Source organism: Rhipicephalus sanguineus, chromosome 1 (assembly GCF_013339695.2).
Source record: "Rhipicephalus sanguineus isolate Rsan-2018 chromosome 1, BIME_Rsan_1.4, whole genome shotgun sequence".
Classification (NCBI taxonomy): domain Eukaryota; kingdom Metazoa; phylum Arthropoda; class Arachnida; order Ixodida; family Ixodidae; genus Rhipicephalus; species Rhipicephalus sanguineus.
In genome coordinates this window covers 178,781,438-178,796,162 of record NC_051176.1, presented here as the reverse complement: position 1 = coordinate 178,796,162, position 14,725 = coordinate 178,781,438, and the positions used below count along the sequence as shown (strand labels likewise).

The window sequence follows — 14,725 nt, the reverse complement described above, 5'->3', positions numbered from 1 at the left end:
TGTCGTACACAGAAAACTCGGCGGATATGCTCCACAGACAGCGGGTATGTGCCAAGCAGCTCCTAGCATAGCGTAGCCATGCACAGTATAGTACAACAAGGGGGTGGGAAAGGGAACTGAGGAGGAACGATGTGAAGGTCAGGAGGAAGGAAGGGAGAGGGTAAAGCAAGGCATAGCCTTGTATAGATTAGAGAGGGGATGGGAAAGGGAAGTGAGGTCTAAGATTGATGTAAGGGTGAGGAGGAGGTGAGAGGGTAAATCATAGCATAGCCATGTACACTATATCATTGCAAAGGGTGGGAAAAAGAAGTGAGGCTGAGGATTGATGTGAGGAGAAGGGAAAGGAGGAGAGAGGGCAATGTAGAAAGAGATAAAGAAGAATATCTAGAAAGAGATGATGAAAGGAACATGAAGAAAGAACTCGAAGCAATCGCCAGGTGGTGGCGCTTGTTTGCAAGCACCGCTGTTTACTCAGATTTCCCAGGCGTGGAACTGGCTTTAATTTTTTTTTATTATTTGCAACAATCGAGGTTTTTCGCTCAAGGACAACGCTGATTTTTCGCTCACAACCAACGACGCCAACACCGACACCAAAATTTCTGCGACACGGGCTTTTTAGTTAAAATTGCCATAGGAGGGTATGACTGTGTGACGAACATGGCTGGCAGGTCATGGCATTATTAACATGACATGCCTGGCGCGTACGATATGAAATCATTTCCCATAGCCACGTGTGGCGCATACCCACAGGTGATTCACCGTCTATATTATCTTTTTGAGGCCAGGGCATTCCCCAAGCAAGTGGTAGAGATTGAGGTTCGTTCCCATGTTCTATGTCCTACATTGCTGTGTACGTGTGAGAGGGATACATACGGAGAGGGAGAGCATGTTTTATTTGTTTGTTTGTTGTTTTTGAGGGGAAAGGGGGTTGGTGTATAAAGCAGTTATTACGTTTAATGAACAATGTCTTTACAGATGCGTGCGTTACTGGCCCGAATACATGCGAGAACTAAATATACGAATTCCTTAGATCACAAACGATTTATGTATATAAATTTTTATTGCAGATACAGTCAAACCCATATATTGTGTATATAAAGCATACACCGAACAAAAAAAACGGGAATGAGTTCGATATATCGTATAACTCGATATAAAACTTTTAATGAATTGACCATATTTCCGGTGCGAATTTCGGCGCGCAAGTTGGCTTCATGATAATGCGAGGAGTGGCTTCACGGCGATACGCGGGGATTTTTTTTTAACTTTTATTTTTCCGCGGTTTGTAGTTTGGCGTGCGGGTTATATGCGAGAAAATACAGCATCGGGATGTAAACAGCGCGTCCATATCATTTGCAGGTGTGCGTACTCGTCAGGCGCCGGAAGCCTCTAGTCCGCCTTGGTCCTAATGTCAGGCTTGTTTTTCATTACCGTACTCAGCGTGCTTCTTTGCATGCTGTACGCAGCAGCGACGTCAGACTTTTCTTTACGTTCACTTGTCTTGATTATCACCAGCTTTACGGCGAGCAGCAGGTTCTTCTGGCGACGGCACTCCCACGAGAAAGAGATTCTTTATTTGGGAAAATTAAGTGAATAGTGGGGGTAAGTGACGCAGTAACTGTCTCTCAGGCGAGGACACCACAACCGCGACACCTGGGGGGAAAGGGGAGAAAAGTATAGGAGAAGTTAGACGGGCGCGACCATGAGGAGTCGTGGGAGAAAGCACGTGAACCGGTAGTTTCTACTAGCTCCACGTGGCGCCATATTCATGCGGGAAAGCCCACTTCCGCGAAAGAAAGCCAATAACTTGTGAGGTTCGATATATGAAGTGTTCCTGCTATTTTTGTTTGTTGCAGCCGTATATCTACCTATGCGTTGACCTCCAGGGATCACCGTGTTGGAAAATAGTCTGATATGAAGGATAATTCGATTTACCAGAGCTTGATATTGTCGGGTTTGGCTGTATTGCAGTTCGGAGAGTAATACTGCTCTCGAAACCCGCTTATTTTTTTTTCCATTTATTGCGAAAAGCGTCAGGTGAGGCATTTCGTCGGATTCATCGGTTGTTTCTTTTCTGCTTGCGCTGTGTACCGCTTTGAGAGCGAGCTCGAGGACTACAGCTATGCTGCCTTTCACAGACATTTTTTGTTTTGTTTTATTTCGGTATTTCTTAGAGGGAAAAAAATACCCCGCATATACCACGCCATGTTTGCACCTTTACCTCTCCGATTATATAAAACAACTGCTTTAGTACAAGGAAGGTGAGAAAATGTGAATATTCTCGAAACGCATAGAGATGCTATACCTTCAGTGCCTTGCCTGAATACCTAAACAAAATATTCATGACATACCACCAGTCTGCATTAAGGAGAGACTTCAATAGCAATTTCTGAGCTGTCCTTGGGTCTCTATGAGGAAAAATAGTACGAGTTTGAAAGGGATTACAGATCACGTACTCGAACGCTATACAATGTCGTTTTTTTTTGTTTGTTTTTTTTTTCCTGTTTCCTACTTCGTGCCTGTGTGTGCTCAGAATGCTGCAGCTGTACACTGTGTGGCTATTACTGACTCGATTGCACAGTCAAGTTGCGTGCCTTTACTAGAAGTTCTGAAAGTGTCACCGGTGACGCAGTGCGACTTCGCGACGTGCATTGCGCAGTGTATCATTCTATTCTTCTTACTCTATTCGGTGGAGGGACTTCAATAGCGATTGCTGAGCTGTCTTTGGGTCTCTATGAGGAAAATAGTACGAGTTTGAAAGGGTTACAGATCACGTACTCAAACGCTATACAATGTCGTTTTTTTTTTCATTTTTTATTTTCCTGTTTCCTACTTCGTGCCAATGTGTGCTGAGAATGCTGCAGCTGTACACTGTGTGGCTATTACTGACTCGATTGCACAGTCAAGTTGCGTGCCTTTACTAGAAGTTCTGAAAGTGTCACCGGTGACGCAGTGCGACTTCGCGACGTGCATTGCGCAGTGTATCATTCTATTCTTCTTACTCTATTCGGTCTGTCTTGGAGGACGCGCAGGTGCGTTTCTATTGATAGCCAGGCGCTGCGTACGACAACCTTGGCGCAAGACGCGTACCTCCGTCTACTCATACAATCGCAAAGGGCAGAGAAAGGGGCAGGGAAAGACCACCGTCTACCTCGCCGTGCATGACGCTCGAAACCAGTTCGCCACGATCGGCTGTCCCTTTCGTTGGCGTATTACACGGATCTCGAATGCACGCCGAACATTCCTGCTCGGTTCGTGTCCGATTCGAGAGCACCCTTTCAGCCTTCACGATTAATACTACCTGAACGCAAAATCGGGCAGTATGCTAACCTCTTATAGTGCCCGACTGAGTGTAGGAAGCGCTCCTGAACATCGGCGTAAGAAGGATTTTGTCTTGGGCGGTGTTAACGTTGGTTGCATCGTAGTGGTGGAGGGGAGGGGGGGGGGAGCGGTGGTGTTTAAGGCTTGGGGGGTAGGGGCGAAGTGCCCCCTTTGCACCCCCCTGCCGACGCCTATGCTCCTGACCCCCGCTCCCCCCCCCCCTGCTCTTTCTTTTTTCAGATGAAATACATTTTTGTAGCAGGAGACATCATATGGGCGCTCATACTACTGATCACTTAGCAAAGATGCGAAAGAGCCCTTGCTTTTTTTTTTTTCAAGCGATATATCTTGTAGAAGTTTGAGTGACCCAATAATTAACGGTAGACCGTAGCCCGGGCTATAGTTTATTCGTTACGTTTCAAGCGCTCAACAAAAAAATTCGGCAGATCCCACGCGTTGTGGGAATCGGTTTCACACGAAGCGTTCAGCGAGTACTTTTATGCTGTATTTGATGTCCTTGCGCCGAGCGTTACGATGTGGATCGACGTGCTTTTGTAAGTGTAGTAGCTGTGTGCACATCGTGGGCTTACCAGGCACGTCGACAACACGGGCGTTTAAAGGGTAACTTGTGGTGCGACGTAACGGCAGCTCTCACGTCAGAGTACATGCCTCAGTATTATCGAAACTAAGTGCACTTTATGGTGCAATCATGTGAATATCACACGTAACTTTCGTTAATGTATTCCTCCGGGGTTGAGCAAAGCTTCAATGTTTCAAAAACTTTGGCCTGATGTGGCCAAAGTTTTTGTTGATTTGGTCCCTCGTGCCTTTTGTCTCCTCCTTTTTTTGCCCTCTCTCGCTTTTTCCTGCCCTTTATATTGCCTCGTTCTTGCAATAAAACTTCAGTTGATAGTCTGCGCTTGTTTGTGCTTTTCTCGCCCTTCGTGTTTCCGTCCGTTTTTTGCGCAGTTACAATAAGTATGCTTCAATGTAGCTTGCTGAATCATAGAAATACAAATGTAATGTTTATTAGACTGCTATAAAAGCCGAGCCAACACTGTAACCACAGACGTTAATCTGGTATGATGCCTGTATCGTAGGAGTAGATATGTAGTGTTTAGCGCTTTCTTGTAAAATTAATAGCCAGCAACACAACCACAATTGACGTTGCACCGACATTATGCCTGCATAGGCTGTTGTTCCAAACCAGTTTATAGACGTGGCGTGGCTCTGTGGTAGAATACCTGACTGCGACGCAGAATGCTTGGGTTCGATTCCTGTTGGGATCCTAATTTTTATTCTTTCCATTCGTCGGGTCAACGCTGGCGATGTCGGTTTTTCTTAACACTCTCTCATTTAAATTACCAAATCATGTTCTAGCCGCTCCTGGGTAGATATAAACTGTCAATCACCTGTGGCGCATACCCTTACACCGCGGCCCGTGGTAAACGGGTATGTGCCACACGTGTCTGGGGGAAAAGGTTTGACGACGCACGCGAAAGGATTTTTACGTTATTCATGTCATGACCTGACAGTCATATTCGTCAAATTCTCTAACCCACCCATGCCAATTTTAGTCTACACCAAGTAAAGGAGGCGATCATGACAGCACCTAGACTTAGGCGGATAGATAGATAGATAGATAGATAGATATAGATAGATAGATAGATAGATAGATAGATAGATAGATAGATAGATAGATAGATAGATAGATAGATAGAAACGCTCAAAGGGCCAAAGATTCGCTAAGAAATGCTTCGCATTTAAAACACGGCGGGCTCAGGTGACTCACGTTTTCATCTTTTACAATTTAACTGTATTAGAATATGGTTGAGCGGCATCGTATTTGAAATACCTGCGTCGCATACAAGCAAAGCGATCTCGACGTATGTTACTGGTAATGCCCGGTATGCGCTTGAGTTTCCAGTTTTCGCTCACTTGGGGCGTAGCCAGAGATTTTTGTCAAGGGGGTTGTCTATCCTTTATGTATGTGTTCGTGCGTGCGTTTGTATGTCCGCGTATATATATATATATATATATATATATATATATATATAGATATATATATATATAGTATTATATATATATAATATAGTGTGTGTGTGTGTGTGTGTGTGTGTGTGTGTGTGTGTGTGTGTGTGTGTGTGTAAAATTTAAAAAAAATATTAGGGGATGGGTCTGACACCCCCCCTGCATGGCTATGCCAGTGTCGCTCACCATCCGAGCGCACAACGAGGAAAGAAGTGAGCTCGGATGACGACAAACGTAGGTTTTCGCAGATAATCCAGCAAGCAGGAACCTGCTTGACCGCATGTCGTTCCTGGGCTACACTTAAACGTTCTCGAGCGCGCAATGATACTGCATGAGCGGTTTCGATATGCGGTGCTCCCGATTCTGTCGACAGGTGCCTCACTACCGGAACACGAGCTACTACAATGCCTGGTACACTGACCTGCACGCAGCGGCTGGAGAGAGCGGCCAGCCAGAGTGAGCTTACTCCTACAGTTTGCCGATGAAACAACGCAACGGTGAAATTAGTCGCTTGAGGCTGCTTTTAAACAAAAAAAAAAAACAGAAAAAGAAACACCGACTAAACGCTCAGTACAAGCGACACGTAGGCGTATTTCCTGTTAACCACGTTTTTTTTTCGTTTTTTTTTTTGCGTGTCAGTGTCAATTCACCTTTAAAAAAACGGCGCGTTTTGCTTTTGCAAGCGATCTATATATATATATATATATATATATATATATATATATATATATATATATATATATATATATATATATATATATATATCGCGAAAAACTCACACGTGTGGCGCCATGTGCGAGGAAACGCGATCGAGCAATGCATGCCGCGTGGGAACTCGTGGCTTGAGGTCGAGCACTTGCGAAACTGCATAAATTAACATCCGTGTAACGGCTTCCTGCCACAGCACCTTCACAAAGCACGTGATTCCGTGCGTCAGGGTTTGCCAGCCAGCATGACCAACGTCTCGACAGAGGACAGGGGAACATTTTCGGCAGAAACGCAGTTCAGCTTGACCGTCCTTTCTTGAGATATGTGCCATGATGGTTTTACTATACATCGAAAGCACCGCGCCCTGTAAACGAAGTGTCTGTCGAACTGCAAGAGCGTCTTTTCCCTTTCTTTCGCGTATAACAGCCGGTCAGGATGTTGCTCTAGCGAAGCTTTTTTTTTTACTTTTAAGATGTCGCAAACGCAATAAACGTCGCTGCAGAAGTGGATTCGCCGCATCCTTTATACTAAGTAAAACTAGGGCGCTGGCACCAATACGGGCCTCGCTATAGAAAAAGAAACGTGTCGGAAGCAGCAATGCGTGAATGGCCTAAAGCAGTCCTGAAAGCGTCAGCATAAACCAGTGCCGTTGTGGCAGAGCACATACCGCGGATTTCCATGTACAGCTCTTTTCGAAATTTGCTGAGTTATTGAGCATGGGATCAAAGCCGCGAACCTTCGGGCTGCACAGTGAGGCTTACATCGTAACCTAACGCCACAAGGCCCTGATGGGGCGGCACCAGGAAAAAAATCGCTTTCTCCGTCTCACCTTTGGAGTACTCGGCAGGTCTAGGCGCGAAGCAAATCTGGTCTTAATTTTGGCAATTTCTTTTTACTGTGCATCAACTCATTCGGGTAATTATGAATCATAGATACAACTTAGCATATGCCGATCCTTCATGCCAACTAGAGCACCGCTATGAGCACTCGAATACCATGACATCGTTCGGAGAGGCCAAGCATGCAAAACACAGATACAATAACGTCAATAATAACGCAAACGCTCGCTCTTCTTGTGATCGTGTTTACGCACATTTACTTATTACGAATCCCTACCAACTTGCTTAGCTTACTGTCAATCTAAGCTAATGATGGTCCCGCCCTATTTTAGCGGGAGATCTTGTACAGTGTTGGGCAACAGTTATATGCTAAAGGGAAACTGTATGCCTAGTCCACATATTCGAGTGGGCAGCGTGAGACTGCGCTCGGGTGCCCGCAAGGGACCTCGTGAGACTGCTGCGCCACAGCACAGACAAGATTTAGCATATCAGCCCTTCATAACCCGTCTATTCGTGCACAGTCATCATATTTCGTCACTTGTCATCATATTTTGTTATATATTTTATTACCTTTACTATCACTTGATTTGAGGTCACTATATACAGCCATATTACATTGCCATTCGCACTTAAAAATTTCATTGAAACCTCATTATTACTTATTTGCTAAGAGTTTCTTAGCCAGACTAGGCCGTTGCGCTATCTATACGTAATTCATGACCATTGAGCTATCTACCTTCATAAAAGGTTCCGCTCAAACTACCTCCGCCTTGGGCATAACTCACTGGGTTACGTTTGCATCCATGCCAAGTATAAGTGTGTTCCACCAAGTCTACTGTTCACGAAGACGGATGCTTCGTTTACGTGTACAAGGTTAGCTGCACTCATACCATTAGACTTGGTTGCACTGATTGGATGTCGTGTTCACTTTTCAGTCTACCAATGCTGAGGAAGACCGGGGGCTTCACACCGTTTGTACAACTTGCCGGAATTCCGAGCCTCGACGTCGCCTTCGGAGTAAGGAACAAAATAACCGTGTGCATACTGTAGTCCGCGTTCTTGAATTTCCTTCCCTGTGCGAATTCACCCTCTGATGTGCCGTCGAATAGCGCATGCACAGGACAGCATTGTCATCTTATACCAACACTCAAGATGTCCACTGGCCCTGCTTTCTAGGGTATTACGCAGTAATACAACAAATGATGACTAAATATTCTTATTGAAACTGAACATACGTATGCCATCAAGAGCACAAATCTTTTATAAAAGCGAACTTTTTCAAGCGTAATTGCCCGGTGATTCTGTTTCGATGCACATGCTTCGTCGGTTTCTCACTGAGTAAAGCGCAGTTTACTATGATGCATAATCTCTTGCAACGGCTAACTGTATCTGCTCGTACAATGGGCATGTGGCACTCTGTATACGTAGACAATTCTTCCGAGGAACAGTGTCGGGTAGAAAGCAACTGTTTGCGTAAGGTAGCGAGGCACTAGAAGTAGTAGTAAAGGAATACGTCTGTTTAAGGCAGGTAGCGACCGCAGGTCCGAACCGTGAGACTGAAGTAAGCTAGAATAATAAGAATGAGGTGGAAAGCATTTGGCGGCTATTCCCTAGATCATGAATGGCAGTTTACCAGTATCTCTCAAGGGGAAATGATCTAACAGCTGCATCTCATACCGGTATTTACCTATGAGACAGAAACCTGGAGGCTTACGAAAAGGGCTCAACTTAAATGAAAATGATAGGTGTAACTTTAAGGTACGGGAACAGAGCAGGGTGGGTCAGGGAACAAATGCATGTTTAGGGTAGCTAAGTCGAAATCAAGGAGATATGGACATGGGCAGGGCATGTGGCGAGAAGGCAAGACAACCGCTGGTCATTAAGAGTAACAGACTGCACTCCTAGAGAAGGCAAGCGCGCCATGGGGAGGCAGAAAGTTAGGTGGGCAGATGCGATTGAGAAGTTTGCGGCAATAACGTGGCCGCTGCAAGCACAGGGCCGGGTTGACTGGGGAAACATGGGAGAGGCCTTCCTAGCAGTTCGCGTAGTCAGACTGCATGATGTGTGGCGTAAATTGAGTGAGAATTGTTGAGCTGCATATAAGTGAAAAGAAATTTTGAAGTGATCACATTTTAATAAATATGAAAGAAAGCTTTTTTTAACCGAATCACACATACGCGTGAGATCGGCTACTTTTCGGCCTGCTTTGCTTCTGTTTTCACTTACTGATGCATCTTGCAAATGCCCGTGTTTTATCGAAGCCCACGCCGATTTGCGACAGCTTTGTATAAAGTAAGTCGTGGCTCCGTGCGTCAGCATGTGTGGTCAGTTTAGACTGTACACTAAAATAAAAAAACTTTGTCCATGGCTGCTACCGCTAACCACTGGACCTCGCACAACCACGCTTCGACGCGGAGGTATACAGTAGCGCGAAGCAGATGCGGTGCTTGGTGCAGCAGTTGATCGTGCGGCTTTGCACGAACTCGGTGGTCATGCTCAATGTCGTCCATATTGAAAAATGGAAAGAAGAGTAAAAACATTACCGCGCAACCAGACCGCATATGCTGCGAACGACCTAATTATCGCTCAGAAAAAATCAGTTAATATCACTAATGTGTCTTATATTTCTTTACGCAACCTATAGCATTCTCGCAGATGTATTGACGTAGCTGCAGTCGTACACAAACGTATGCACCTTGAGTACATCTAGTTGCTGCCCACGCGAGAGAAATTGTTTTATTTTCCTCGTAAAAGCTTATTGTAACAAAGGCGCGACGTTCATTTACTCCAGCTTTAATTCAGGCATGCGTATGCACAATCGACCAGATTTTTCACATCACGGGAGCGCCGAATTTTCTATTTGGCATCGCCATATATCGACGAGAAATGGTGAGACTGGCGATAATTGGCGCAAGCGCACTGTGCGAGTACAGTGCGAGCGTCACCTGTTAATGCAGTTCACATCGGCAGGGCACACTCCCCGGTTGTGTTGTATAGTACGCTTGGTGCCTCATATTGAAAACAACGTGAAGCCGAACACGTGCACGAGTAAGATGTGACATCTGTAATGCGCTCTGCTCTCTTCATTTTATAACGCATAGCGCATCCATCACGAAGGTGAAATGAAGAGTGGTAAGTGATCACGTGCTCCCACCGATCTCACCGCTTCTTGCCAACGATAACACGCTGACGTATATATACACATCGTGCGGTCGATGCTCGGGCGATCCTGTTAAAAATGCAGCTGGTCGTTCCGTAAACATGCTCAATCTGTTGCCCCAATTCCACTTGACTGAGAATAAGCTGGAAGCTCGCGTTGAGTGAGAGAGAGAGAGAAAGAAACAGATGGTGAATGTACACATTACGCATAAATGCATCGAACGGACTCGTGGCTCTGTTTTACAGCGGTTGCTGCACGCGTGCGAAACCGCCCTACACGTTACTTTAGCGGCGCAAGTTGCCTACTACTCCTTCCACTCTTGCGTTTGATGGAGAAGGAAACCGGAATAACGTATCCTGCAAACAAAACACTCGCACACCCGCACGCAAGCAGGCTGGCACTGTCGTGGCAGAACATGCACACAAAACTGTGGTACACGTTTTTTTTTTTTTCTGAAGTAGCAAAACCGTGCCAGCTGTGCGATTTATTACACCACTCCCCGCATAATTGGCAATGCATAAGGTTTACCGTAACGCCAGAACATGGTCCGAAATCGCGAAGCTTCGAACTCGTAACAAAATATGAAATGCGCACTGGAAGGAGCGCATATGTACTGGTCACGCACTTTGGACACACTCCGCACGCGGTGTAATTCATTGTGCACGAGCCGGCTTTGTACATACCCTTGCTTGGTTATGCCAGAAAGGCGGTCGCCACATTTTTGTGGCGACCGCCTTCTGTGTAGTAGGGCGCCCATTAGTGCAATCAAGTATTAAATGCTGTCGTTGAGCCCAATACTGCATCATGCATAGGGAATGATCCTAAACAGATAAAGGAGGGGGGGTACAACTTGGCTGGAAGGCGTTAATCTCTCGAGAGAGTCCTTACGCCGCAAGCACACGTACGTCCCATACACGCTACCAGTGTCGAAAACTCTGAACAACGTTGCTTCTCCAGTTAGGATAACCACATGGCCGGTTGATTCTTTTTCTTTTGTAGGAAGCTCTTTGCTCCGCGTGTTGGGAAATTGACCGTATACGAACGCTGTAGTGCCTTGGTGCTAAACGAGAGAGAGCGTTTGTTCGCAAAGTTCGCAGTCACGCGTACGCATTCAGCAGCATTGCGCGGCCGGTCTCGGTGCAGAACAACGCGAGCAAGGGCCTGTACTTCCCGGCGCTAGGCACGTCCTACGACGTGTTCGAACTGGCGGACAAGTTCATCGACCCGGGCTACCGGGTTCACCGCATGTGCCGGGAGCTGCTGATCGCGCTGCTGTGGCAGTGGTCCGAGGCAGTCCTCCTGCCCTACGACCTGAAGGAGCTCGGTGCGCGCCTCAACCTCGAGTTCAACGAACTTAGCACCCGCCACAAGGACGTCCTGGACAAAAATAGCATCCGCTTCGGTAATCACATTAACAATGTAACGTCTTAGTTCATAATTGGAGGGAAACGACGTAAGCCTTAGGCTTATGTACGTTGTTTGTCTCTCATTTTGCTCGCGTATTGTTGTGATGCATGTTGGCAATGGAGCTTGCCCATTCTTTTTTTCTTTTGTTCATTCATAGAGGAAAATCGTTTGGATGTATTTCGAATGAAATGAATTTATTTGAGTGCAATCACCGGTTCTACGGCTCCGTATCTAACAATCCATTTTATGCCCGATGTCGTATCAGGCCAAGCTGGTTCTGCCTTCTGCGTGCGTAAAGAGACTCGTTTCAGCTTTGTTGACGCACAACGCTTAAGATTTTAAAAGGCTGTATGGAAACCATCCCGAGTGTCACAGAAGGTATACATGCTATGTAAATATATAGCCTGCGCCTGTAGGAAGAACGGGCGTTTGTGTGAAAGTGAGTCAGTTATACCCCTGTTGTATATCGTGTCTGCATATTCTGCTATTCAGCTAAATCAGTCCGAAACAGTGCCACTCAGCCTTCTTGGTGCACTGACGCAAGTTGTTGACGAGCTGCAAGCGCGCAGCTGCATCGACTCGTGACGATGCATGGTTCGGTGTTGCATCGCATGTGCGTCATGTGCACAGAAACCGCGTGGCGCAAGGGATGTCTCTCTCCGTTGAAGTGAGCAACCGTTGTGGCGAAAAATTGTGCTGGTGGCGGCGGATCCGACTAAGGGTGGGCTATAAAATAAACCGCAAGCGCGTGCTATCGAGCGCAACCATTCCTTGCGTCGCCAACAACGTTTGTTTGTTTCTTTGTTTTTTTTTTTCGTGTCGCTGATTCATTTTGCCTGCGTAGATTTGCGTAGAACTCGCTGCTTTGAACGTTGCGTCTAATAAATTCTAAAAGTAATTCCAGAAAGTAGGCCGCACAAAAATGATCGGGAAGTCGGCAAATAAATGGGTGGCTCATTTATTACCGCTGGAGGGGAGAGGAAAATAAGATATTCACGGTATTTGTTTTGCTCCTGCCACGGCAGGGCATGTGCTACTCCGTCGTTAATGTGGCATGCGAACTGTGGATTCATGTCTGGCGTAGGCTCCACGCGGACACGGTGGCAAATTGAGGGAGTCCCGTGTAAGATTTGAGACGGTTGCTTTCGGCGGATCTCAGAACTACGAATGTGGAATAAAATAAAAGCTACCAGGGAATGAAAGCTGAATTAAAATTCGATAATCATGCTGCAATTTTGTTTCTTGGTGTTATAGTTAATTCAGCTTTAGAAATCACGGACACGAACTGCTAGCCTATACCATAAAGTATAGCTAGCGTCACTGCGTACGCGAAGTAATCACGTGCGATCTCTTGAAAGAAAGAAAGAAAGAAAGAAAGAAAGAAAGAAAGAAAGAAAGAAAGAAAGAAAGAAAGAAAGAAAGAAAGAAAGAAAGAAAGAAAGAAAGAAAGAAAGAAAGAAAGAAAGAGAAGGAAGGAAGGAATACCTTTCGTTCCTATTTTCGTTATTTTACTTGCGACGCCGATAATGCTTGCTAACTTTGAACCTGTACCTCTACAACTCACGAACAACTTTTCCCACGCATGCTAAAACATACTCATTTCTGCTTGAAACTACCATGGGAAACTAAAAGCAGCGCGCTGCTTGGCTGGAGTTACTAAGTCATACTTTGCTAGAATCGCTTAAAGACTTCAACAGTGAATAAAGGCACAAATACAGATAAGTAAATAGGATAACCATCAGGCGTATAAATTATCATCCGCAGGCTCTTCATCATATATAACCTCTTCTCGTGCAAGTTGGTGCATGTCTTATTTTGTGCGTGTGTGTGTGGTGGGGGGGGGGGGGGGGCAGGCAGGCAGGCGATATTTACGTAAAGAAGACACAGGCAGAACGATCTGTGTTTGTGATCTTTAAATATGTCTCGAGTTCGCCCCCCCCCCCCCTAAAAAAAACAAGTTTACGATTCATCATCATTTATTTTACTCTGTAGGACCCTTTACAGTGCATTAGAGTCCATAAAGGGGGGAAGCGATACTAAACAAGGGCATATCATAAACCGAATGGTCAAACTGTCTTACGCAATCCCGTGTGGCGAAGTACTGCATTGTTTCTCACTAGTGCAGCTATTTCGTGGCGCCAAGGTTACAGTGGTTTGTTTCTCACCGGCATAAACGTCCACGTGGCCAGTACGTATGTATATGAAGGATGAATGTGCACAGGTGACTATGCATTTGCGCAAAACCCTTTTGCGCTCTCAGTATGCATGTAACTCATATGCCAGGTACAATCTAGTGCGACAGTTTCTGGACCACATGTTTTGCTAACTTTATTTTTGTTTCAATCATGCGTAATGAGGCAGGAGCCCCTACTAGTTCATATTTCATAACCCAGTGCTGCTTTGAGACGTAAAAGCTCCTTAACAATAAATTACACGTACGTGAGCATTGCAAGTTCATTTCATAACTATATATAAATGGAAACGACACGAGCGCCACACACAAGAAATAGATGAAAGCAGAGGCCTGTAGTTCCATTTTTCACGAATGGGAAACCGGGGTAGCCGACCTGTGTGCGCACTGAAGCAGGCACACAAATTAGGCAGTCATTGTTGTGATCTAAATGTGAAGTGTATGCATGCACGGTTCCTCCTAGCAGCATATTACCTGTCCAGAGTAAAACGCAGCTGTTACTTGGGGCTGCCTAATGTTTGACATTAGGCAGCCCAAATAACAAAATAAAGTATACATAAAGAGAGAGAGAAAGAGAGGTTTTATGGAAACATTTTGCGTATATTCAATTCAATTTGCTTACTCTTTTACACTTTTACGAGCCGTTGTAGAGCGTCCACGGTAAGTGATCACCCTCTAAACCTCTTCGTCCCTTTCACTTTTGCAGACAGCCTTAGCCACGCCGTCAAGCTTTTCACGGCTAACCTGAACCACTTCGAGGGAGAACTCACCAGAGTCGACCTGAAGAAGTAAGCCGCATCAGCTGATAGTTCGCCTTCATGCACAGTGCACAAAGTCGGGTTGACGCGTAAACAAAAGCGACATGCGTGGCTGCGCACTTGGTCCGCTGTATCACATCTATTCTTTTTATTGGCCGACGTACTCACATGTCCGGTGTAAAAATATAGTCGAAGCTTCAGTCTAGCACAACGCCCCTAGGTTAGTGCAACGAAAGAAAATAAAAGAATTTGCAGTGGCTTAGCTCGGCTGTGCCAGGATATACGTAGCGTTAGCAAAGGTTCAGCTGAT

At 45.6% G+C, this 14,725-nt stretch overlaps 1 protein-coding gene across 1 annotated transcript in view; it reads left to right on the top strand.

Annotated features, from left to right (window-relative positions):
* Positions 1 to 14,725, top strand: part of LOC119403212 (N-acetylated-alpha-linked acidic dipeptidase 2) — a 51,892-nt gene that overhangs the window by 34,650 nt on the left and 2,517 nt on the right. Inside the window, exons 14-17 of the mRNA XM_037670161.2 lie at positions 5,726 to 5,808; positions 7,835 to 7,916; positions 11,203 to 11,461; positions 14,364 to 14,445. Of these exons, the coding sequence (XP_037526089.2) occupies positions 5,726 to 5,808; positions 7,835 to 7,916; positions 11,203 to 11,461; positions 14,364 to 14,445 (506 nt within the window). The remainder of the gene's footprint in view (positions 1 to 5,725; positions 5,809 to 7,834; positions 7,917 to 11,202; positions 11,462 to 14,363; positions 14,446 to 14,725) is intronic.